Below are 27220 nucleotides of genomic sequence, written 5' to 3' on the forward strand. Positions count from 1 at the left end.
GAGGGAAAACGTGATGTAACTTGTGCGATGACTTGCTGTCAGTAAATGTGTGCGTGCCGCAGTGCTGCGTACAGGCGCTATGTGCAGGCTAATGTAGGCATGTACTTTGCTTAGTAGAGACTATTTGCTCAAGACAAAGTGAATTTGCCATGGGGTAGTGTTTTATATCTGTTACTCTGAATGTGAAAATTAGGGTGGAATGGAGGAAGCAATACTGTTGTATCCCTGTAAAGCAGAAAGCTTTACTGTGAAGTTTGCTAGTTTAAGCTTTTCTGTCTCACCGCATCAAGAATCTTCCTATTCTGAATTTGTGATATGAGCTTGGACAAATTCTCATGCATTTTAGGCAATAATACTTGTAGGACCTTTTAAGAGAGCACTGTACCCTGAACATTACTGTGTAGAAACCCTTCTGCTTTAGATTTTTCATGAATAGTGTCTTTGATATTTGCCTATTTTGTTACTGTTCCAACTCTGTTAATTCTTACTTTTAATTACTGCTTGTAAGAGCATCACTTTCTGTTAACTGCCAGGACTTGTGGATCTGAAAGACAATTAGGAGTGGACGAGACTTGTGGATCTGTATTTTAATTGCAGGAGACAGTCTTTAGTATAGCAGGTCTTGCTTTGTGTATTTTCTGTCTTCCTCCCTGACATACTAAGAGATCCTCCAAACGATTGTTGACTTTCATTTAGAGATTCCTACTGATCCTTTTCAAAAATACATTAAATGAATGCCAAAGGTTTTTTTGCTAAAGCCAGATTCAATTGCAGGTGATTCTCATTATTTGGCCCTAATATTTGCTCAGTGATAGCCTGTGTGGTCAGACAGCCTGGAATACTGCTTTGTTGTCTGTGCCATGTGGTATTAACTCAGTATTTCCTTCTGCAGGAGAAGGGTTACCTCACATTGGGGTTTATGTTATGATACACCTATTGCTTTCTTTTATATGCAACAGTGCAGTAAGGCATGCTTCTTTCAGAATAGCTTCAAAACACAAACAAGGTCAGACGTGAAGACTTAAGAAATTCTGTAAAACCATTCAAATCTTAATATTAAAGGTTTGTTATAAATTGTGTAGGTGTAAAGCAACAGAAATGACTGGGGTAACATGTAAGTGAACATAAAGCCTATAATACTTACAGGCGTTGATGGTTCTCATGTGTCTACCTATTCTGACAAGCTGATCACAAGAGAACTTAGGTAACGGGGAGCTCTGAACGATCCTGGGTGGATGACAGGACAGGCTTAAGGCAAAGAATTAGTGCAACACAAGAGAGCAAAGCTGGCAGTTAAATTCAAACAGCTTCTGCTAGTAGATGGAAATGGTGCAACTGCCATTTCTGCATTGTTACTGAGCTAAATGTTAAATAATTTTCATTCTGTATTTGAGACAAAAAATATGTGAAGCATCACAAAGTGATGGCAGTGAACTAGTTTCTATTCCAGTAGTAAACCTAGAGAAAGTTAAGTAGCTGCTGAAGGTCATGTTTTTATCCAAATATTTTAAAAGAACTGACTGAGGGCTTCTCCAGGCTGCTGTCAGAATTTGAGTAGGGAAGAGAGAGAGCATGCTGTTAGCAAAATCTAACAACAGGACATATAACAATATCAGATGTCTGAAAATCAAAGGATCTGGAAATCAAACTAAAAATATAATGTGCTTATTCTGATCTCTCCTGGCTTTTATAATCTGTGAATCACTTGCAGATACGTTAGGAAATGTAAGGTATGTAAAAGTAGCGCTGAAATTAAGACAGCCCTATGGAGGGACCTTGCAATTCAGTGGATTTTTTCTTAGACTGAACGTCTGTTAGCGGAGCGGTGCAGAACTGGCTGATGCAGTGAACGGTGTGTGTGGCTTCTTGGTGTTAACAGGGTGCAGAAAGCTAAAGCTTTTTGATTAAGCTGTGTTGTGGGAAGGGAGGAATCCTGTGCAATTTTTAGAGGATGCAGTCAGCTTTCCACACTTCAGGAAGCCTGGGACCTCCTGCTGTTGACTTGCTCTGCTAAAGGTGCTCAGGTCATTTCTGAGGTGTATACAGACATATCTATTTGTGGGTCTCTAATCGTTTAGTAACAAAATGTAGAATGTATAGAAAATGTTTTGAAATTAATCCCAACTAGCATTTCTCAAATTTTTCTAATGAGCATACCATTAAGAATATTTTTTTCCGACAGGAATAGTTTTACATTCTAGGCTATGCAGTAAGATAAGTAATCTTGAATTAGGAATTCCAACTGAAATGCTGAAGAAAAGCTAAATTGGACTACTTCAGGAAAAGCTGAATTTCATTTTAGATCTGATTCACTGTAAAAACAAAAAATCTGTCCTAGAAGCATTAAAAAATGCAAATACAAAGCAACCAGTAGGAGAAGGTTGTTACATGTATTGAAGATTGTCTGGAAGAATGTTTAGATGCAAATGAAAACATATATATATGAATGTATATCAGCAATTAGGTTGCAAATATATTAGCAGTTGGCTTAGATGCATTTCTTTCAGGAATAGCTATCAGCTGTTACAAATTCTGTTCACAGTTTTTCTTTGGCATTTGTGATTTAGATCCATCTCATTTGTACCTCTTTGCTGAATGCAGTTCTGAAAACTAGAACACTCTTTTATCATGTTGGTATTATGGGGCTCTTGCTCCAGAGTCCTTTAGAATACCAAGAAATGTTGCTTAATGGAATTCTTACGGTAATGTCAAATTTGTACAAATCTCTTAAGATTTGCTGTTACAAATTCTTGTGCAATGTAATGAACAACAGCTTTAAAATAGTTTTAGACAATGAGACCAAGTTTCTATTGGGTTTAAAGTGGAAACACAACACAGTTAATAAAATACTGCAAAAAAAATTGATGTTTGAATTTTGTCCAGCTACATAAAAGCTTCAAAATATATTTTTTGGTGTATTTATACATAGGCTGACAGAGCTGTTCATCCTACTGAATGGATAAACAGAGGAGTCAGTATTACATTCCTGTTTGAAGGATTGCATCAAAGTGGAGCCAGTTGTAATACTGTGGTCTGTCAAAGTTGGTGGCAAAATCTGCACTGGTGTGATTAGGTTGTGATTTGTGAAACATGTTGGTTTTTAAACATGCCATCACATACCACTGTGAATTTAGCTAAACGAAATGGAAAAGTTTATTCTAAACTTGGGAGTTTTCAGTAAGCTGATCGACTGACTGGGATTCCTGGTTGCTAGATTTTAATACTATGCTCCCTTACTCTTTTCCTGGTGGTTTTTGTGTTTGATAGATATGTAAGAGAAATCAGGTATAGCTAACATGGGGTGTTACTTTACTGTCTGACTTAATGTTTCACACTGTATTTTTATAGTGAAAGTATTGCTGCTGCTCTTCCTCCTCTTTTTCCCATTGCTATCTCAGTAGAATTTTGTTTATAATAAAGTTGTCTCTTGTTATGGTTGACAGGTGAACCTTCAATATTTGGTGCTTTAATAAAACTTCAGCTGTTAAAATGAGACACTGCATCAGAAGTCGAATCTTCTCTTAAAAATAGCTTCACACCTTTAGCCCATCTTCAGCGTTTCCCAATTGCTATGAAAATCTTAAGAGTAAGAAACCAAGTAGGTGAACTAGATAGGGTAGAAGAACATGGAAGAGGGAAGAATATGTAGGAAGCATCAGCAGGATGTAAACAGATTTGATGTTTAACCCAGAATAACTCAAGCTTTTTCACTGGACTGGAAATTGTGAAGAATTGTAACTGGTGAACTAGAGACGGTCTCTTGTTGAAAGTATCCTTTAGTGACAAAAAATGAGGACTGTATTCTTGTAAATAAATACAAGTGCTTTACTCTTATGTTTTCTTTCTAATGGCCATAAACTATGAGATGCCAGATTTTTGCCTAGCCACTTGGGCATGCATTCTTGGGTACAATGCAGTTCCAGGAGTTTCGAGTTACTTATTTCCATTATAAGATAAAATGGTGACTCCTGCTATTCTGGAAGCTAACTACTGACGTTTCTAATGAACACTAGTATTTGCTTGGCTGGAGTTATAAAACTATAGGGAAAGGATACTGAGCCTTTTTAGGGCTGAAGTGCATTTTTCTCTGTAGGTTTTTGCTAATTTATATTGCCAGTGAATCTAAAAAATTTTTGCACATTCTTTCCCCCCCAAAAAAACCCCTGTACAAATTAAGCCACTGCTTCTGTTCACATCTGTTTACAAAAGTTTGGGGTTTTTTGATAGGTAAGGAAGGAAAGACATAATTCAATAATATCTGGGATCATATCTTCCACTTGGGTAATCCTTCTAATTAATTTATGACTTGCTGTGGGGTTTTTTGCGTGTAGACTCTGCAGTGATTAATCAGAATTTTGAAACTGGCAGCCCATAGCAGCATTACAAAAGACAAAGCCAGACCTAAAAATTGTAACCAATTAACTTATTCTACCTGCCTGAGAGCCATTTGCAGAGAGAAGTACTCCTCATCTCTGTGAAGTATCAGATGTACTTGAAATCATCATAACAGAATGTAACTTCTGATTTTCACAATGCCAGTGAGCATTCTGTGGAAGGTGCTGTTCCCTGTGACAGTGATGGTCAGTGCTAGACTTAGCCTGTTTTGCATTTAAATTGGATAAAAATGAATACTGAGCCCTGTATCTTCTAAGGAACTCTGCACTGGTACTTTTTTACAATAACTACAATGTTGGTGCATAATAATCTTTCACAGATCCCCGCTAAACTGGGGAAAAAAAATTGCAGAGACTGGAGAGAGTATGGAAAAGTTTCAGTGAGGATCATCTTTGCTCCTGTTTGTCCCTGAGCTTCTGTTTTGCCTTCTATACTGCTTTTCTATATGTGACAGCACAGAATTTTTCCACTCTAATGTAGACTTCCATGTGCACTTTTTCCTTCCACCTGTGTGGTTCTGCAATAGGGTAGGTCTTTGCAGAAATCTTCCCCGTGGGACAGGTGGCTTCATCGCTGAAGCATCATGGCCCCTGTGGGATGGGTAGGGGATGGTAGTTTGGAGGAAGTATATGTGAATTTATTTTACCATCTAGTCAGAGGTGCTAAATGGCTGAAGAAAAGAAGTGAGGCAGAGTCTTGAGTGCTTCAGAGAAAGCTGAGAAGTCTGGCTCTCTACTTCATACTAAAAGCCTTGCTGTCTTCTGAGCAAGGTAGCAAGAACAAGACCAGCAAGGAGGTACACACCTGGGAAACATGGCAGCTTGTCATTAGGTGTGATGGAGTCAAAAATATCTGGAAGATGACCTAGTTCAATAATTGAGAGAGGACAGAGGATTGTGGGAAGCTGCTGTTTTCTTTCTCTTCAAGCAGAGAAAAAAAATCCTCAGCCTTGAAAGGATGATGAGCTACTTTTGTTCCTCAAAAGAGTGGTAGCGTGCATAAGAAGAGATGTTGGAGCGATTACAGCTGGAATGGAATCAATAATGGATTAATATTAACTGTAACCAAAGAATTAAATTAGCAGCAGTGTGCTGTAGACCACACAATTGTAGGAGGCAACTAACAACAAAAAAAAAAGTTGAAAAACAGTTTGTGAAAAGAGAGAAGTTTTCTTATTGGCGTGTTGGAAAATGAGACCTTCTCTTACTTAAACTGCATTAAGTGAATTAAATCCAGCACTTTTGTGGGCATACTTTTAAGAAATATTTACAAGTAACAGTCCTTCAATTCAAACAATGCAGCTAATTGTAAATGGTGCTTTGGAGGTATTGCTCTACAGAGCAGATATTACCATAAATTACCGTTGACCATAAATTAGCTGGTTTTACAGTTGGGATTCTTCTGATACCAGATGAATTGGTTCAAACTGTAAAAGAGAACAAAAATGGGAAGTGATAAATCTGTTTGTGATGTTTCTGGAGTATTAAAGTACTTGAATGTGTGAGGAATGAAGGAGGGGAAAAGGAAATGCCTGTAGGAGAAACAGAGCATGCAAAAGTTAGAGGTGAGGGAACTATAAAATACAGGGTATAGAAAAATAAGAGGATATTGTGATTTTTTTTTTTTCTTTAATTATATGTGAAATTAGCCAGGGAGAGAAGATAAATGATAATTTCTTTGAAATCTCCAACAGTGATGGGAAGAGTCCACAAAAGGAACATTGCAAAAGGGAACATAGAATGAGAAATTTTTATGTTACTTTTGAGTAGTACTTTCACAGATAATTTTTTTTTTAAAAAAATCTGTGATGTACTGCTTGAGAACACCATAAATGTTTTTGTGTTGTTGTATATGTCTCAGCCCTGTACTGTATGGGGCATAAAGGAATGTAAAATGAAAAAATGAGTGCACAAGATTGAAAAAATGATGTAAATCAGAGCTCTAGCCACCTGGTACTGCAGGCAGCTACGGCCCATGCCTCTGCTATGGAGCACCTCCTAAAGGTGCTGAGCTATTTGTCCCACCACTTCTGCCATTCCTCACTGCAAGGGTTAGAAATGTTCTTCAGTCTCCAGCCTAATTTATTCTTTCCCCGCTTGGACTTGTGCTCTTGTAGTCTAACGTTTACACAGCTGAAGGCTCAGTCCTGCACACACCTCTTGCTTCTCAGGAAGGAAAATGCGCAGGATCCTCCAAACTCCAGCTGTTCCAGCCACGTTTTTTTCTCATGCTTTCTTTACTCTGTGGAAGGACATAAGATGGGTGGGATTTCTTTTTTTTCTTTCCTTTTTTTCTTTTGAGATTACATTTTCAGAATTATACTGATATTTTCAAGTGGGGGGAGCGGATGGAGATTGTAACCCTCTTGGGTTAGAGGAGTGGATCTCTGGTGTCCTGAAGAATAGAAGCAGCAGAACCTGTGTCTCAATAGCTCTCAGTCTGCTTTGTGTTCACATCAGAGGGGTTACCAGGGTAGAAAACGAATGTTTTCTTCATTCTTTGAAAATAACACAGGGCAAACTGGTCTATTTCCACATCCTTCCAGTGTCTGGTGAATTGGAAAGTTGTATACAAATGGCATGGCAAAAAATTTTAACAAAACTGTCTTGTGTAGAGTGAATGGGGAAGAAAAACCCTTTAATTCAGGAGGAGACCATGAAATCTAAGTATCAAGCATGGACTGGATTAAAGCAGACTGATTTTTGTAGCTGTAGCAAGTTTGTGCAATCTCCTATTTTGAGAAATGGAGTGAAGGATAAGATTATTAAAATATTCCTCATATCTGATTCTATTGTTGTGATAGTAAAGGATATTATTTCTTTGTCTGTGTCCTTATTAAATATAACAGTAAAGCTAAATCCAAATGTTTCTTTTGTTGTTTTCCAAAGGATTCATCCCCCTGAATTCTTCAAGAAAAAATATGCTGTGGATGAAGTCCACTATGTGAACGAGGTGAGTTCTCTATGTCTCTGAGTATTTTTCTATGAATACAAAATCAATATTGGCAATGATTTTGCTTAATTTGTCCTCTGCTTACTGGATGTCTCCTGACTTGGTGGGACCTTGCCCCCTAGTTACTGGAAAGTGTCCTTCGTTCTTATAAAGCACTTGTAAATATTTTATTTATTTATTTTTAAAAAGGCTGCCATTTTGAGCTGAACACTAATGTCTTAATCCAAAGACAGTCTCATAAATGTGTTCTGTGCATCATGAGACCTGTCAGTCTGTGTCTTTATCCAACAGAAACATGTTACTAAATACATTTTTTGCAATGCCTTGGAGATTTGAGGAGATTGCTGTCAGGGAGGTTGCATGTTCAAGCTCTGACTTAGGAGCCTACAAAGAGCTGTGAGGAAGGGCTGCCTGCCTTACTCTTAGTTTATGTTGAATCATTCAAATATTTGAATAAGCAAATATATTCATATTTTTAAATGCAAGTATGACTTGCTTAGTTAGGTTTCTCATTTCATTTCTGAGCAGATGTTTGTATACTTACGCACCTGGCCAGTTATCTTTTCTTTGGTAGGAAGGCTCAGCAGGGTTTGGGCAGTATTTTTGCCAAGCTCTGTGGGTGATTTTCATGGCGAGCAGCTTGAAAAGGAAGACACTGATACTTCTGTCCCTGCAGAGCACTAACTGATTTGCTAGATGGAAAATTTTGCTCTCATCAGCTGTGAGGATGTTTCATTTCATTTTCATAATGAGTCCAGCTATGAAGTGAAGTTTGATCCTGTATTTCGGTACCTGGGGGTGGAGGAAGCTGTGGAGAGGTTGCTTTTTGACGTGTGTGAGTTGGAGTCGTGTAGAATGCAGGCACTCCAATGCTCATCTGTCAGACAGTGAAAATTGCAAGTAGAAAATACATGTTTTATTTTTAAAAATCATATTTGTTTTGGGTCACCTTAGTTGTTTTGGGTCACTTTCCATCAACAAATGCCTTTATTGCAGTTCTATTCTCTGCTTCCTTTCTGCTTAAAAACCTCATTGATGGGAAAGAGTTCTATATGTCGACCAGTAAACTGTCCCAACATAAAGGCTGTTTTCCACCTGGACTACATGGATTGAAGGTAGAAGCTGTTGAAGCTTGCAGTGATACCGTTCAGCTTTCAAATATTCTGTCTATACCTTTCTCCTGGTTTGCCAAGGAGTTGTTTTTCACCATCAGGACACTAGGGGCCTTATTTACGGGATAGTTTTATGTCAACAAATGAGCAAGCTGTGCGAGCGTGTAATCCTGATATTTTATGGGGAGGAAAAAAAGGTAATGTGGAATTGATATTTTTATACCTCACTGCCATATGACCTTTTTTTTTTAATATTAGCATGCTATTAAGCTGGTTTAAATTTGGTAGAACCATGCTCCATGGAATTATGTCACCTGTTCATTGCCCCAAGGAATGTGTAATTCAGTGTCCACCTTTCTGCAGCTGCTTTGAAAGCCCAGTTCTCTACAAGCCCAATGATTTTGTTCTCAGTTTGTAAATGTTTGCAGGATACTGAAGGAACCTAATACAAGTATTAGTCAGTAAAAGATGACCCAGTGAGAATAACAGTAAAGACTCATTACTAAGTATTTAGTACATTGTAACATAATAATATTAATGCATGTGTGTTTTATATGCAGTAGTGTGTTGTGGATACAGAGCACCCTGTTATTCCTTATTTCTGTGTGACATTACAGCTTTTTGGGTCATATATCCTTTGTCTTCCAAATGATAACAGACTTAAGATTAAGTTATAGTTGATACCTGTGTCTTTAAAGGACACCACCAACTTAAGCACTGCATTTTTGCCTAAATATTTTGTGATCTACTGACTCTCGTTGCAGTGACAGGTAATACTACAATATCTGAAAGAGATCAGAGGAGCATTTTTTGTCTTTGCAGCTCATTTGTGTATAGCAAATGTTGATGAAATTGGTATCAATGTGATTATAAGGAAGAAAAAAAGAAAAATTATAGTAATCTGAAACTTCTTTTTTAGATATCCAGTGTCTTGGCTTCGAAGAATCCTGCTGTGCTCCTTACTTTGGTGAGTCATATTATTCTGTAGAATTACTACCCATTTTCTTGAATAAGGAGAGCAGGTTATTCAGTATTTCTTTGTACTGTCATTCGCTATCTTTTTCTCCCCATCTTTGCCAAATTTGAAGCTACCTGTATATAGTAATCTAGTCTTCTGGCTCCTCCATGCTCTCAAAATTTGTAACCTCTGGCCTTCCAATCTACGTTCTTTCTGCCAAAACCTTTATCTGCTTTGTAGTAAAATATGACAAGCCTATCTAACGTCAACCATGCTGCCCTCCAGCCTATGTACAGTGACTCCAAACTCCATTTTTCTCTTCTACTGCTCTGGTCGCGTCATAAGCATGTTTGGGCTTTTCTATGGAAATCCTGCAAAGATTCAGGGAATACTGTTCGTGCATTGAGTGGCTTGGTAAGAGCAACTTCTGGGAGGAGGGAATGGTATCGCACACCTGCAAAGTATTTTGAATGGTGCTTGCTTATTTCTCTGGAAGAAGGATGAATGAATGGATGTAAAGCTTGCAGGTTTCTTCTTCTCCATCACCTCTTTCCTTGACAGATGTTTTGTAAACCTCTCACTATTAGAATATCTGATTTCTTGTCTCCAATCTATATAAGAAATGATTTGCTGACTCTGAGCTTTCTCTTACAGCAAATGCAGTGGCAGCTCCTGAATTTCTTGTTTTCCCATGTTAGTTGCCAGACAGAAGTCTTACAAAAAATACCTCCTTAAGCAGTCACATGGCATGAGATCTGATTTCTTAAGAACAGAGGCCCTAAATAGTTTTCAGTCTTTCTTCCACTTACATTTGTATACACACACAGACACACATATAAAAGATGACCCTATAGCTTTCTTCATGTTCTTTAAGAGAAATGAGTGAGAAGGGGACTATTTTACCATCTTGTGCTTCTTACCATTCATTTCTGCACATCAAGCTGTTGATTAGTTGTCATTCTGTGAGCATCCTGTTGTAATCTGGAATTTTCACCTAATTCCTGGCTGAGAGGATGGAGCTGTGATGCTTTCCCATTCCTCCCACTGCCGTGGAGAAGTATACAGAGAAGGGAGGGAAGAGCACTTGGTCCTTTCCTCCTGTTGTCTCTTTCCAGATACAGAACTGTAACGCTGCTCCACAGGGTTTCCCAGGCACATGGCAGAAGTGTCCATCTGCTGTGTAGCAGCCAAAATACTCTTGCTTATGCTACTTGCTTGAATGAAAACCTGTAGGGGAGCGGCATGCAAATTTAAATAGTAAGCATTGCCAAGGCAGTGTGTAATAATTTATTTTTAAATGAAATTACTTCAGAAGAAACCTTGCCCATTTGTTACTCCCTTGCCCTTTTTTATATAGGTCTCCTAGCTCTCTCTCAAGACATAAGGGAATTAAAAATCAAAGCTTGCCATTTTCCTAAGCAGCACATCCTAACCTGAGTTCTAGGCTGGTCTGTCTGTTATGAAACAAATAATTTCTTATACTGGTCTGCATTTGAACAAACAGTCTGGGTTTTTTATTTATAGTGATTCAAGTAAACTTATGTATAAGTTGTCCTGAAGACTTACTGCAATCAGGTTCTCCCCCTGATTTAAATTTTAAATACTTGTGTTTGGCTCAGAATCATGGTCCTTTTAATCTCTTCCCTCCCAGCGCGGTGTTAATACTGATAGCGGAAACATCTCCAAAGAAGCTTCGTTTGAGGGAATCAGCCAGTAAGTGACAAAGCTTTTTAGTACATTAATTGTTGTGTGGTGATGTTTAATTAATTTTATATTTCACATTCAATGATGTTTTTTCCTAATGACAGGATGTTGAATGTCAGATCAAATGTATTAGTATATCTTTGGAAAGAAAATGTTTGACATGTTTCTAATGACTTGAAATACAACGGTAGTTTTTTTTTTTTAAATCTGTCTTGCATCTAAGGTCATCCAATGTTTCTCTTTCTCTGAGTTTGCTTTAAGTGTCTAAAACCAAACAGACCCATCCCCTTACCTCCATTTCCACTTTTGGGATTGGAATATTTGGTTTTCAGATTTCAGAAACAGAAATCTTCAAGAGTACCTTCTTTCTCTTCATCACTTCCTTGTACAGTATTAAGGTACACATGAGGGATTCTGGTATGCGCAGTCTTCTGAAAAGATGTTACATTACAGGTGTAAAATAAAAGATGACCTTTCTGCCTAGATGTGATCTTTTATTGTCCCTTGGTGTTGTCTTTTTATGAAGTTTGGCTACTAGTGGGGTGAAAATGTCCTCCTGCATGCAGTATTTTGAAAAGTTAGTAAATAAAAGTACATCACAGTCTGCTCTGGGATGTGAGGATGATGGCCTCAATTTTGAATGAAATACAACCATCTATTCTGTTATGATATCCTAAAATGAGATCATTTTCCATTTTAGCTCAAGTGTATGGCAAAAAAGAAACAAAGCCCATTAAAAAGTCTGTTAAAATAAACACTCATGCTGAGATGTTGAATAGATAGCCTTTTTTAATGACCCTTGACTCCCAGTCACCCCACTGTATTTTTCTCCATCCACCTCTGTCAACAGCATGTTAATTATGCAGTGATGATCGTAATGCACAGAATTTGCTGCAAGTCTGGACGCTCATTTGTTTAGTCCAAGAGCATGCTTTCTACTGGGTTCATCTTTTCTCTGTGTCATGTGAATTGAAATATGGAATCTGATTCCATAATTACTTTGTTCTCCCCTCTACAACCTAAATGGAAACCTAATGATTCTGTCAGGGATATTGGGGACCGAGGTGACAGACATTTAGACATCTTTTGCTGCCCAGTGAGCTAAATATAAACTATTCCAGAATACAAGCAAGCTGTTTTTAATGAATATTTGGTCTCCTCTCTGCTGTCACAGCAGTATGATGTTCTGTTGCTTTGACCAAGTAGATACTCAGTTATCGTACGCTCTCCAGGTACAGGTGGACTCCAAAATCTGTGTGGAGCGATACCTCCAGTTTTATCTGAGACATCTCCACATGAGATATAAACAGTTATTAACTCCAGCAGTAATTCGTCATGGGAATGATGTACAAAGGTCTATTTGAAGTACCAAAAAGCCGTTTCCCCCCCCTGAATTTCACTAAACACTAGAGTTTAATTAGTAACACGTTCTATTACTAGTCAACATTAAGGTAGGAAGCCACTCCATTTAGCACTTGATTTGAGATTTTAATAGCATGTCTCCTGCAACACTTAAAGGAATTAATGATATTTTATTGCTGGCTTCCCAGTTTGCTGTACACGTGGTGTGAGTGTGCTCTAGGAGGAGTACTTCCCCATTCTTTGGGGGTGATTTCCGACTGTTTCACAGATACTTGTCTTTTGAGCCTCTGGATACGCTCATCCCTCTCCACCCCTACGCACCAAGTTGTTTGTTTTGCTGCCTCTCACAGATCTGATTGGTGTCTTCCCCTCCTGTGCTCGTGGTGCAGAAGAGCAGGCATTGATGTTGTTGTTGGATGTGTTGAAGATCCACTCCCCTCTTCTGACAGATAGCATGCCCTCAAACCGCTCGTCACTTCAGCCTTGATCTCTGTGACTCCTGCTTTCTTCTCCAGGGCTGTCCCATCTCTCACGAGGGCGTGCTTGGTCTGCGTGCTGGTGGCAGGCGTGCGGAGAGCCATCGCTGCTAATTGAGGGTGCAGAGGAGGGGGGAGCTTCCTTTTAAACTCTGCTCTTCTCAGATTTTTGTAACTGTGTATAAACCAGCCCATTTTATATTTATTTTTGACACCAACCCAAACCAATTTCAGCATTTCTGCTTTCCTGCTTCTCCACCTCTTCTATATTAAATGTTTCCTTTATAGAATTGCATATATTTTGGATGTATTGATTTCTTCCAAGAGGACTAAAGCCATGGAGTTTGTACTGAGCAATGTGTTCCTTCAGACCGCCCTCCCATGACTGTGCCTTGTTGGCTGTCTCGTCTGCCCTGTGCTCGGCCGGGCTCTGCCCTAGCTATGATGCTGTATTTCATTCCTGGGTTCTTGTTTGTTTCCATTTTCAGGCTACCTGGCCAAGATGTATTTGCTTGCCAGGGCCCTTTTGTGTTCCTCCTGTTCCCATTTGTCTTTTTTGCCTAGACTGACTGTGCCCCAATGAGTGGTGTTTTGTTTTGTTTTTTTTTCTTTTCTGAGGGATAATAATAGAATGTATCATTTCCTGAAAAAGCTGAATCTCGCTCTCTTTGCAGGCTGTTCATCTGCTCCTGTCAGAAGCTGCCTTTTTCTTGCCCTAATGATGTTGCTTCCCTGCCTTACTTTTTGAACCTTTTGAACTTCTTCTGGAACATAATTACCTAAACTATTTGATTAATTTTTCCACTGTAATAAATAGTCATTTGAGACAAAATGACTACTGTGATCATGGGTTATTTCTATGCTCACCCTGAAGATCACCCCTAAGTTATTTTTGTCCTGTAAGCAATGATCAAACTTGATTTTATGGTGATAATAAAGCCCATAATAGTGAATTATATCATGGTTTCCATTAGTTTATGTATAGCTGTCTCATATAGCAAAGTATATTGTACTAAAAAAAGGGAGTATGTTGCTGCAATCTGTAAAAATGGAGAATGGCAGTACTTGGGAAGTCACCCTGCTAAGCGGTGAGTAGTTCAGCAGAGGGAGCAGCCTGGGGCAGGGATGTCGGAGATCTGGAGCATTTACTAATGTTGTTCCCCGTAACTCCCCTCGGGTCAGCTGTGTTTACAGCTGTTACAATCCTACAGAAATTACTTGCTCTCAGTTGCCTCAGATGGCTTAAGTATCAAAGGCAGGTTTCTGAAGTAGTTCTAATGTATTGTTTTCTAGAAACATGTATTTCTGTTTGCTAATAAAGGCTAGTTCCTTTTTTCCCCCCTAATTCATGGATGCATTTTTCAGACTGGAAAATGTGCAGGAATTTTTTATATCTAATCATGTGGTGGTTATGTAGCACTTCTAAAAATGCTTTGAGATGATATGGCTCACCATATAGAAAATGGATTTTGAACCTGTATGGATAAACAGTGATGTGCCATGTACTTTAAAACAATGTTGAATACATCTTTACTTGCTGTGTTGGGGGCTTTTTTCATCCTCAGAATCGACTGATGTAAATGATGCAAGCAATTGTGTGTAATGTTTAAAGTTTTTCAGTGAATTCCTTTGCCTCAGAATTGCACTTGTTGGGTATCACTTGTTGGCCATCTAAGTGGCCTCTTCCCTATTGCCTAGTGAAGTCAGTCATTAGGGGAAAGACTCTCCATGTTGAAGAAGAGTAGAAAATTCTAACATCATTTATGAATACATCTTAGATTTTTATCACCATACACACACAAAGTGTATTTGTTAAGCTTACAAAAAAGGATCGCATTATACGGCGTTATACAAGAGGTGTAGATTTCTAGGTTTTTATTTTAAACTAATGAAATTGTCTTGCATGTTAAAGGACAACCGAGTATGAAATCAATTTGGACATGCCTTTCAGTGTAGTATTTCTTAATTCTGTGTTGATTAAATGGGAGCATTAACACCTTATAGATTGCAACTGTAGCAAAATGTCAATTTGTTTTCTTCCTCAAGAACACCTATCTCATCATTTAAGTATTATCAATTTGCAAATTGCAGGAAAATGTAGAATTTGATTGCTCTACATGATCCTCTTAATGTTAGGGTAGTGCATGGTTTTTAAGAGTAAGTTGTTTACTGTCTAGCAGGATAAAAACTTTGCTGAATGGACAAGGTAGGGTTATTTTATGTAGGACTTTGTGCACAAATTATGTGAATTAAACACTACTTGTGTTCTCCTGTTGGTGATGACAAGCTCTTCCCCTTGAGGTTTTTATGTAACCAGTAACTTCTAGGATGCGGTTTGTTTAGCTGCCTTGTTGGTAGCTAAAGCGAAGCATAATTTGAGTCATTAGCTTTAGAAGGCTAGCAGTTGTAACCAGGTGGCTTGTGGCCACTCGCACGGGACCCACAGCTGCCACGAGCTAAGCGGAGTTGAGACAGTTCAGTCCTTGATCATTGGTTTCATACAATACTTCAGATTCTCTTCCAAATGTGAACTGATGCTATGTCCTGGAGGTCTAAGATCTTGTTTTATACTTGACATTATATCGGAAAGTCTGTGTTCCAGGTGAGAGATAGAGCTGTCGTTCTACTGATGACCTCCTGCCTCTTCTCCATGCCCCCAGCACCCCCTTGTTGTAATCCTACTGCCTTCCCGTGTGTTTAATTAGCTTCCCCAGTTGACAGCAAATAGAATTTTATGGAGCTGCCATGTAATAGGTGGTCCCAGCCAGTAAGTAAAACTTGCGTTTCTGGCAGCACAAAGGCAGTTCAAGCAGAGCCTTTAGGGCCAGGATAAGTAAAAACCAGGGACTGTGACAGAGATGGTACAGCTCTTGGCTGAAAGCTCTTTCCTAAAAGAGCGTTATTTGAACTATTATAAGCCTATGCTGGTGTACAATTATTATTTATTTATTTATTTTAAATCATAGCTAGATGCTTAGATGAGAGACAATCTTCTGTTGTGAGGTTCATAGTTTTACTGTTTGGCTTGTTTAAATTGCTTTTGGTTTCAGCCATTTGTGCTTGTGTTTGAAGTGCATGTGTCGAGTTCTTGGGAGACGAGATGCGAATTTTCTGAGTTTGTCAGCTGCTTTCTGTACCTGTAATTCCCTGCCCTTTATTTTCTTTTTTTACTTTGTAATAACCATGGTTTATACTTGTCTTATTTGCATAGAGCTGGTGTTGGAGTTTTTTGCAGTGCTGTAGTGTCTCCTTACGCTTGCCTTCATTGATCTGTTTTGTGTCTCACAATACTGATGACAATTATTGAAAGTCCTCATGTCTGTTGTTGCAGCTGCAGCTTAATTCTTCTGTGTCTCAGTTTTCTGTGGTGGTGTCAATTGGTATGCTTTCCAGCCAAATTGGGAGCTCAGGCTTTTGTTTTTTAATAGAATTTTTATAGATTGAGTTTCCTATATAATTTGTATATTTTCTTCTGTATAAATTTGTGTTTAACTGGCTATTCCATTCCAGAATTATATCTGCATTGGCCTACAGAGGTAATAGTTGTTGGGATGGTGATGATTAAATTGAAAAAGTGCCCTTTTTCTCTGGTTTTACAAGACTTTCTTGTTTGCCAGCACCAGCTTTATTCTATAATGGTGCATTGTTCTGTGGTTTGTGACTTTTTGTATTGTGTTGCTTTTCCAGTGGTTTCTAATTACTACCCATAATAGTGAATACCATACAGCTTGTCCTTGTTGAATGTTGTGATAAGTTCTTGTTTTCTGTCTTGGAGTAGGAACACAAAGCTATTAACCTTCACCTTGTTAGGATTTTATAAGTTTGTGAGCATACGTTCTTGAAAAACAGAAGCATAGTTTTTTCTTCTGCTATCTGAGGATGCAGTGAGACCCTTGTACAATCAGAAGTGACTTCCAAATAATTTTTTTAATTGGATTTGTGCTTTAGTTGGTCCCTTCTGAGGTATAAAGAATAGTTAATAACCTGGAATAGATTTAATTTTTCCTTCAAAAATGTGGGAAAATGGATTGTTGCCTTGCAACATTCTTTTGAAGATCTATTGGGTGCCTTGGAGCATTTTAATTCCCTTAAATTCCCTAACTGAAGAGCCAACAGTCCTGAGTCAGACAAAAATATCTTTGATGCAGAACACTCCTTAGGCATTTAAATTGTAAGCAAAAAACCCCTTGAACAATGCTTGAAAATCCATTTGTGTTTCACTTAATTACTCAGCTTTTTACTCTATTGGCCACTGTAATGTTATTGTTTAGAGAGCCTCAAAATAGTTCCAAGAGTACATGAATTGCTAATGTGGAAAATAAACAGAAAAATAGTTACATGTTTGAGGCCAAGGTGAGATGGAAGCTTTTGCTTTGCCTCTTCTCTAGATCAGAAAAGACAAGGAAAGGTTGTTTCCTTTTCACAGTCCTCTAAGCAAACTTGTTTGTCACATGCCACGTTCTGTGCACACACAAAAATCGAAAGGCATAAAACAAAGGATGAAATTAGCAAGGCACAGTGTTTAATTTCATTGAAGGGTGTTTGAGGAGCAAAGTTAAAATCACAGAACAATTTGGAAGGGACCTCTGGAGGTCAATGTTGTCCAACCCACACTCATAGCAGTGAATTGGTAACATTTTATCTTTGTCAAAAGAAGTTTAATAAACATGTCTTGAACACACCATTACTCTGGTTTCTGCACATTCTTAAAATTATGTATCTGGCTTAGTCTCATGTGTTTCAAAATTAAATACTTACACAGTGAAGATAGGCATGTGCATTCTTCTCACTGGGATCTATACTGAATTCCAATACAATATTTGCTTTCACAATTTTTCACATCCTCAGAGAAGACACAGTTAAAAAAAAAGTAAATATGTAGTCTCTGGTGTAGTGTGTCTGGCTGTTTTTTAATTTTTTTATTTTTTGTAGGTTTAATGTGAACAACAAAATCCTTCATCCTGAAATTGCAGAATGGTGAGTAGCATAAAATCTTTTTCTTTGAGTACTGTTGAATGTGCTTATATTCTGTACCATTGCTTCAGAGAGAGTCCCTCAGCAGAAGCCCTCCTACTTTACTGTATGCGTTTTAATTTTAAGCTGATTTCACGTTATGGGGTGGAAATAATGTACAAAAGTAAAAACAGCGTTAGGTAGCAGCATTGAAAAGTGAAGAATTTATGTAACATTTCTTAAGCATTATGTCTGGATATACATTTTTATAGAATGTGTTTGGAGTTAAGTCACATTCATGTAAATGTGAATTTGAATGAATAGGAAAAGAACTGAGGATAATTCATATTCTAGCAACGAAAATCAAAGGTAGATGAAAATTGTGTCTGAACAGGTAATATTTAATAAGGTGTTATTACTTCTCTAGGATTTATTTTAACAGCATTAATTTTGTTAAATTATTATTCATGTAACTGTACTCTGTAATTCTAGGTGAATTCTGCTGTAGCCTATCTAGAATAGACAAAATTAGAGAGCGTGACTGAGTGTATTAGTAGCTTGCAAAGCTACTGCGTTTTACCAGTTTTCCTCTTTTGGTCAGCATTGCTGACTTTGTCCTCAGGATTGCTCCATAACGAGGGCTTTCTAGTTTTCCATTTAGGAAATTAACTGAAGAAACAACATAGTGGATTTTTGTTAATGAATTAGGTTTTTATCTAAGCTTTTTGAGTGTATTTATTAATCTAGAAGTGGGGAAGCAAATCCTTAATTAAGACAGATAAGCTCAAAATCTTAAAATACAAACAGAAAAGTGTACACTCTGACTACCACTTTCATAGCTTATTGCATTATATGCTACTACATATTATTTTTTTTAATGTTTATTATTAGCACATATGCTGAGAACAATCTTCTACTGTCTTCATCTACATCTAATTGCCACCTTGCAAACTGTGGAGATGTTTTTTGAACATCAATGCGATTTCAGAACGTGTAGAATTTTTAATAGGTCACATTTTTGTTGTTACAGCTATTTTTCATTGCTTGGTGTGACATAAAAAAGTTGTAAAAGGAAAATGGGAAGTGGGGAAACTTTGCTTAGACATAGTTCCATCACTGAGTCATGGATGGTTCTGGAGATGTGTAGTAGTGGGATTCATTGCTTGCAAATCCTGCTGATGAGTGTAAGGGGCGATGTGAGTGCTTTGTAACACAGAAAACTCAGGGTACCAGTTTTTGAATCTTGCCTATTCTGTCTTTCTGGAATTTCGACCCTTAATTTTCCAAGATAAATTATCTTCTAGAATTGATTTCTGAATTTAGGAGTTGGTGCAGCCTTTGAAGTGCAAAGTCCTGAGTAATGTAGACAGAACACAAGCTTGGAAATTGATGTGTAGGAATGTGCTTTTCAGATGCACAAATTAAACACAATTAGGTAAAAGAGGAGCTTAGCAAAACCTGGGGTTTTTTTGGAAATATCATTAGTGTTTAATTAGTCAAGCTCCTGTCATTACAGGTGCTGATAGGAAAGATCTAGAAAAGTTCACACATGCTCTGAGACCTCTGATGCCATGCTACGTTGCTTACAAAAATAATAGAAAGGGTAAATCAAATTAGAGATTCTTCATAAAATCTTATTTTCCTGCAGAGGTGGCTGCTCCTGAGTTCTAGTTGGTTGGTTTGGTGTAGAGCATGGGTGTTTTTTTGTTTTTTAAGACATTGGGAACTTTCAGCCCCTGACACTGCATTCTCGTGTGCCCAGCAGCCAGAGGAAGATGCTCTAAGTGACCTGACAAACCGTTTAAAGAGCAGAGGAGGGAGCTACACCTTTAACCTGACAGTGTTGTTTTTGTGCTCCTCTTGTTTGCCTGCCTTTTTGTATTCTTGTTAGCAGAGAAAGACAAGGGGCAAGGAAGGGGACCTGAAGAGGGGCCTGGTCTTCCAATCTTTGATCTTGTAGATACAGCAGCACGACAGGGAGAGAGATGACAATTTTAGCTGTGGAAGGCTTTGGATTAGTGCTACCAGCTTGTTCCCAAGTTAGCTTTTGTTCTGGTCCCATCCACCTTACCAGGGTGTCACCTGATAAGCTTTTCTCCTCTGTGGTTTGGGATAACGGGGAGTTAAATCTTCTGAAGGAAGCTCAGGGATGGACAAACATGAGGTCTGTGCCCTGAGGTTGTACTGAGAGAGATGGAGCATTGAGGCAGCAGAAAGGCAGCACTTGGTGCTGTTCGTTTTGGTGTAGAGAGAATCTCTTCTGTGAATTGTGAGTGCCAGCCCGGAATTCTGATTTTTGTCCTCCCTGTGATCTCACAAGGGAGAGATGCTTGGTATGCACCTTCCCTCCACCTGGCTTTCAAGGAAGAGGAATTCTAAGTGAAGCCAAAGTTCAGATTTGCATTCAAAAGTGTTTTAAAAGGTTTTATTGAGTTTGGTGCCTTTCATTTTAAGTCAAAAGTATATTAAAGACCATTGTTACGATTTAATTGTCTGGTGAAATCAGTACATGAATGACAGGCTATGTGTATTAAAACTTCCTAAAGTAAAAATTTCCTTGGAATGTCAAGTTATTGTCCAAGAAACTTTCTTTGGAAAGCAATAGTATTTTTAGAATTAAGAATACTTTTCTTTGAGGAAGATGAATTTCTTGGGGCTTATATTCCAGGGTAGGAAATTGCTTCATTTGAATCGTATCCTTGCATGGATGCATATAACTTCAAATTCAGCAAGTTCTGAACTACTCTGTTTTACATGATACTTGTCAGAATAACTCTGATCTATACCATGCTGTCAAAACTGCCAGCAAGAGGTGAAATGGCTGAGCTTTCTGAATCAGCTGGGGAGAACTGTGAGCTACAAAAGGCAACTCTCGTATTCTCGTCTTCTAATAAAATGCAGAGGAAATGGTTCAATACTGACAAGGGGAAAAGCGTTTGTGATTAAGGATCTGTTGCTTCTCTTGCTTACTCATCCTTTTTCAAGATCTCAACATTTTCTGACTTGCTATGAAACTTAAGGATAAAACATAAATTAATTTGACCTTAGACTGGATTTCAGCAGTCTGCAGAGGGTGTTTTCAGGGGTTTTTTTTGGGTGACTGTGGTAACACAAACATATTTAAACATTTTCATTTTAAACTTCAGAGCACCCATTTCAAATTTGATACTGAATGTATATGCCAAGTATTGATTTCACTATTTTGAAAAGAAAATGTTATCTAACAGAAGACAAATTCCAAACTTACTGAAATTATCTCCCTAGTAATCAGAAGGAAATTTTTCTAGACTTGCACTTAGCAAAATGGCCTTTTATTACTTTAGTATGCCAATGTCTGTCTACCATAATCGTGGTGGTGCTAGAAGATAAACATTTAGCAATGTACAGCTCATTTTGTGCCTGTATATACTGTATTTTCCTGTAACCTCAATGAAGATGGAATTTGATAGATATGTGTGGAAGAGTTCAAATATTGTGTATGTTGCATTACTTTGATGGAAAGCTATAATTGTTTCTTCTGGGAAAGTGATCTGTACGATAATGTCTTAAAGCTGGGCATACACTTTTTGTGTTTCCAGAGGATTTTTATGTATGTTGTAAACCTCTTAACATCTTTTTGAAGTGTTTCAGGATGAACTCCCATGTTTGGTGTTCACGCAACTGTCTTTCAGAATTGTGTTGTAATGCTTCTCCTTTGCATATGTGCATTACTATGTTTACTGGCTTTAATGCTAATTCAGTTAGTAAGTTTTTATGTGAAAGCTTGCAGAAGACCGTAAATATATCAACTATGGTAGAGAAATTCCTATAAATAAAATGTGGAAAGATGACAGCAGAGGTGAAAAAGGGTGAAGACAAGGTAGGACTGTGGAGTTTGTCTGTGTGGGCAGCATCTATACTTACTAGGTGGTATGTAAATGTAACGTTTCCAGAAGGACAAGGAAGAGTGGATGTACCCAGATGTTTTCATGCATGTCAGAGAAAGCAGCCATTAAGGTTGCACGCATGTACTAAAAACAACAAAACAAGACAGTTGATAAACACTGAGCTGATAATTGGGAACAAATACTTCTGGTGGTCTGATCAGGAATGGTGAATGCACAGAAAAGCAAACATTTGTCTGTCTGTGAGGAAAGCACTGGTTTAGGAAAACGTAGTTGAGTTATGTGAGTTTCAGCCTCATAATTGCCTTGAATTCTGTATGCTCTTAACCACTTGATTCATGAAAAATAGGTTGTGCATTAAATTTGGTATCCAGCCACTTAAAATCCCCAAACTTAATTTCAGGACTGAAATGATACTTGTTTGTATTAAAGCTTCTCTCTTCTGTTGGATGACTGACATGCATAAAAAGACCACCTGCTCATATGGCAAGTACAAGTAAAACCACAAACTGTATATAAAAGAGGAGAGTGAGGAATAAGAAATGTTTTTACAGTGGTAAAATGGGGGAGGAAGTTAAAAGTTACAGGTTTCCTGACAGTAGGAGACTTGTGCTTCTATTTTAATTTGATTGCATTGAGTGGCTTGCTTATTAATCTGAGAACTGCGTTACATGCTGAATCTGTACGTTTTTGCAATTGCATTAGCTGGAGCCTGGAAATTATTTGTTGCCATTAATATGTTAGTGAATGTATGCAGAATGTGTAACTGGTCCAAGAGCTGTTTTTAATAGAGTGTTGAAGTTCACATTCGTGAACAAAGGTGGGACTTTCTTCCAAGCCTTATCTTGGAAGTGGAGGGGAAAACAGAACTGTGGACCGCTCATCACCCACAAGATTGCCATACAGTGCTAACCACAGTGCTTGACTAGCAACGCTTCAACCCTGGCTTGGGAGAGTGTTGCTTTCTATGCCATCAGAGCAGTAAGCAGTTGGGGGAAATACATGCCCTTGGGAACTGCATCAGCAGTACCACTGCAGACAACCTAGGAGCCCAGTGACTTTTTCTTTTCGGTATCTAGTGGAGGGTGAAGTTGATCGTGTTCCCTGCACAATTGTACACCCTCCCTCTCTTCCCTACTAATGGTTGGGTAGTGGGTTTTGATGGTCTCAGAATGACTAAACATTTCCTGTAACATGTTTCAGTTCTTGACCTTGTGTAAATGAAGGTGATGCATTGCATAAAAAGTCTGTCTGAGGCTGAGCATGACTTTGTATATGCAAAAAGATACCTGAGAAATTATGATCTAAAATAAATACCTTGACCCTGAAACCCTATGGCCTAGTCAAGTAAAATAGGTTCTAATAATGTTTGCACTTGCCATTGAGCAGTTACTAACTTGTATTACTAGCAGATCCCAGTAAAGAGATTAGACAACTGAATTATGAAACAACCTGTATCTCAGGCACTGGCAGATCAGGGGTATGTACTGTATATTGAAAGTAATATAAAGGCACATCAAACAAGTATTAAATTATCCTGCTAGCACATGCAGCCTTCTGAAGAACAGGATTAAAAAAAAAAAATCTATAAGCCTTTGCTACCTCATTCTAACATGAATATATTTGAGCTACTACTGTTCTTTATGTCTTGGCTGAAAGGCAGAAGCAGAAGCTTGTTTCCTCACCCATGGTGAGCAGATTATACCATCCCAGTGTAATTTTTTCAACTCACTGTGCATTTTGAAACCTTGTACTTCTCATTCTCAATGTGCATAATGATTATTTTGTGTCATATTCCAGTTGACTAAGAATGTCAATCCATTCCCTTCTACTGTGTTTCTGTTTGTAAGAGCATTTTGGTTGATATCAGCATTTTTACAAAGGTACCTTTAATCTCACCAGAAAAGTTGTGTGCGAGGGGGAGTGGCTGTGCCACATAGTGATGCAATCACTGTCTGTGGGAAATGCAGTTATCACACATCAGAGCCACTGATGGCTGAGAAACCTGTTTCTGGACTCATTAAAACAAACTACAGGAGCAGAAACACAGTAAATCGTTTTCTACAGCAGTGTGAGTAGGAACATGCTGTAATAAAAAAGGGGTGTCTTTGTGGCAGTTTCAAAATATAACAGTTATGGCGCTTTGTAACTGCTGCAAGCTCTGGAGTGGAGCCACAAAATACAATTTAAATATTTTCATGCAATTCAATAGATGTAGTTTTGTTCTTCGTAAACAGTAAGTATGTACTTCATGACTGCCTTTTAGATGAGCATGAGGAATACTAGGAAATCAGTGTGTGTAGCAGTGGAAAGAGTAGGTGATTTTCAATAGAAGGTATGGAACTATCTCTGCTTCCCTGTTCATGGCACACTAAATAGCTGCTTTTATTTGAAATACATGATAGAAAGCAGTGTAAGTAGATAAGAGTTTAACGGTGAATCTTTGAGATGAGTTCAGAACAGAATATCAAGGCTCAAAAATAGACACAAATTCAGTATCTCTTCAGGCATAAAGAACAGGATGGGAGGGTGTTGATTTTGGTTTCGTTTGTTTGTTTTTTTCCCTCCAGAAATATGTGAAAGAGAATGGACATTGTGGCTGTAATTACTGCTGCTGTGGTTTCTGAATTTCATGTTTTGGGTTTTTGTAATACCAAACAGCAATAGCATTTCTTCTGTGTCATGTCCCTGTTGTCATCATGTCCATCCCCGTGTATCATCCTGCCTGCCCCCTGCCTTTTGAGCTGTTGCAAATAGGTGGGAGTTGGGATTGTGCTGAAAAGAAATTCTGGAGCTTTGGGAATTGCATGATGTAAACTAGTTTCAAATTGTGTTTAAAAAGTAAATCAAGTATGCTTGTAGAAATGTTCCGTTTGAAGTAGTATTTGAGCCATGACAAATGCAGAAATACATTGCTTTTGTTCCTAATGTATTGTAGAATGAGTTGAAAAAATGTTGGTTGGACCACTTGTTTATTAGTATTAAAATAATGCAGGCTGATGTTTGAAATGCTTGTGACTTTCCTTTGTGAGATTGTTTTGTTAATGGTGAATCAATGCCAACAAAACTTTGCTGTCGTGAATACTGTAATAGCTCTTCGCTCTTGAGGTGTACTTGATCTAATTTTACCATAGGTGATGCATATTATTTTCAGGGGTTTTTTATTTTGTATTCTTAAGCTGTGAAGTTGCAACCTAACCTGATATCTGTTCTACTTTTCTTTAAGTCGTGTGATTAAGACAGACATGGAGTTGGAAGTTTTGCGCTACACCAATAAAATCTCCAGTGAAGCTCATAAAGAGGTAATGGTTCCTTTACTGTTAATAATTTTTGCTCTTAGTGTAGCAGTGGTACTCAGAAAATGTTCCCAGCAACCCTGAATTGCTTAGTAATAAAATAATGGAAAGGCTGGGTAGGAATAAGAGGATAATATCCCTTCTATTACAGCCCAGCAATATACCTTGCATTGTCCTTGAACTCACTGGTGCATTTGTGATGTGTGAGAAATGAAGTGTGGTTTTGGATAAGAGCTGGAGCCGCAGCAGAAAGTGACCTGCTTGCAGTCCTGTATGCACAAATACCTGTGTAGTGATGGAGAAAGACGAGATCAAGAAGAATATCCTTCTGGCCCATGTCAGCATGTGCAGCTCTGAAATGTTTAACTAGCAGGTTACGCTGTCCAGATCCTTACAAACTGAAGGAGTGTTTCCATGCACAGTGGAGGACAGTGCAAGGATTCCTTAAGTTGCTCCGGAGAGATGAGTACGTCCCCCAGAACAGTGCTTCATGATGCTGTTCTGCTGACATAGCAGTGTGGCAAAGACAGATCCAGGCTGTCAGCAAGGCTGCTCAGATTGGACCTAGCACTGTACCAGTGAAGTCATATTGCTCTACTGGTATTGATGACACAATTAACTTGGGTTTCAATCCTGCACTCCCTATAGTGATGCAGAGGTGCCATGAGTTCTGAGCAATGACCAGAGGTAAAAGTAGCTGATGAGGTTACTGACACAACTGTTGTCTTTGCTCTTGCTCCTCAGATTTCTGAACTGTGAAGCATAAAAATATTTTAAAGTGAATATTGTAAAATTGCAAAGTCTATGGATAGTCATTTGCATTCGTTCTCCTCAGTCCTTCATCATCCTTGAACAATCTTCTCACATACAGAAACAGGCAAAGGAATAAAACTGGTGCAAATCTCAGCAAATCTGAGAACAAAAATCAGACTTATGGGTTGTAAAACAGTGTTAACACCAGTAGTTTTCTGTTGATTTGGATTGCAAAGTATAAAAGAGAATGTCCCATTGTAGTATATTCTAGTTCACAGTTTTGTTTTGCTGGTGTTTCATAAAAGTAAAGCAAAAGGACTTGCTGCCAAGTTCACCACAGCTTTCAGAATTAAGCATTGGTATTTTGATGAGCTGCACTTCATTAGGATATAGCAGTTTTGCAATTAAACTTGCTTTATTGCTGGAGACTGCAGGCATTTATAAAGATTAAAATGAGTTTGAATTCTAATGTAGTTTTAAAATGCATCTACTAATGTAAATTGAAATTAAGTACAGATGATATTTTTGTAATATGACTGAGTATCTCCAGAGAAACCTGTAAGTCGTAAATTTATAAATACAAGGTTCCCTCCTGCTATGAATGTCCCATGTTAATGTGTATCTTACAGGTAATGAAGGCAGTAAAAGCAGGAATGAAAGAATACGAGATGGAGAGGTAAGAATTCTTTCAATAATTGTAATAAAAAGGAGAAAGTCTCTGTGTAGTAGGGGTAGAAACAATAGCTGAGGCAAAGCAGTAGTATTGATTCAGTTGAGACTGAGAGTTCATTGCTGCTTGAGGACTGTTGTAAGCATTATTTTGTTATTTTGAGGTGGTACTTCATCAGTTTCAAAGGTGTATTTGGTGATGGTTGATTATTTTTTGGTGATGGTTTAGTGTAGCATAATTCTCTTCCTGGAGTTTTAGTAATTTACAGAAGCTTTACAAACTAGCCGTTGTTATTGTTTGAAGCCATCCAATAAAATGGTGTTTATGGATAAACATTGCCCTTATGCTTGTTATGCTTAGAAGACTGCATGTATGAGTGTTTAAGAACCTTATAAAAGGCTGTGCTCAATTACATTTTGCCTGCAATTACAAGTTGGCGCTACCTGTACTTAGCCTGTACAAGGAGCTCATCTCACAAATGTAACGGATGTTACTTCAGCTGTTAAGAAGTCAATAAGAACACAGCATGTATCTCTTACGTTGAAGAAAACATGCTGTAGAGGCATATATAGGAAGGATTGGCTGCTCCTAACTGATACAGTAGTGATGTGTCTAGATACAAGGAAAACATTTCCTCCTCTTTTAAATCAATATTTACATTAGATCATCATCAGGCTATCTTATAAAGCACAGTTTTGATCACCA

General features: G+C 38.1%; 1 protein-coding gene across 1 annotated transcript in view; it reads left to right on the plus strand.

Annotated features, from left to right (window-relative positions):
• Nucleotides 1-27220, plus strand: part of PEPD (peptidase D) — a 142192-nt gene that overhangs the window by 15186 nt on the left and 99786 nt on the right. Inside the window, exons 4-9 of the mRNA XM_054840802.1 lie at nucleotides 7284-7347; nucleotides 9379-9426; nucleotides 11069-11130; nucleotides 17892-17936; nucleotides 25023-25098; nucleotides 26475-26521. Coding sequence (XP_054696777.1) covers nucleotides 7284-7347; nucleotides 9379-9426; nucleotides 11069-11130; nucleotides 17892-17936; nucleotides 25023-25098; nucleotides 26475-26521 — 342 coding nt within the window. The remainder of the gene's footprint in view (nucleotides 1-7283; nucleotides 7348-9378; nucleotides 9427-11068; nucleotides 11131-17891; nucleotides 17937-25022; nucleotides 25099-26474; nucleotides 26522-27220) is intronic.

The sequence above is a fragment of the Grus americana genome, chromosome 13 (assembly GCF_028858705.1).
Source record: "Grus americana isolate bGruAme1 chromosome 13, bGruAme1.mat, whole genome shotgun sequence".
NCBI classification, from domain to species: Eukaryota; Metazoa; Chordata; class Aves; order Gruiformes; family Gruidae; genus Grus; species Grus americana.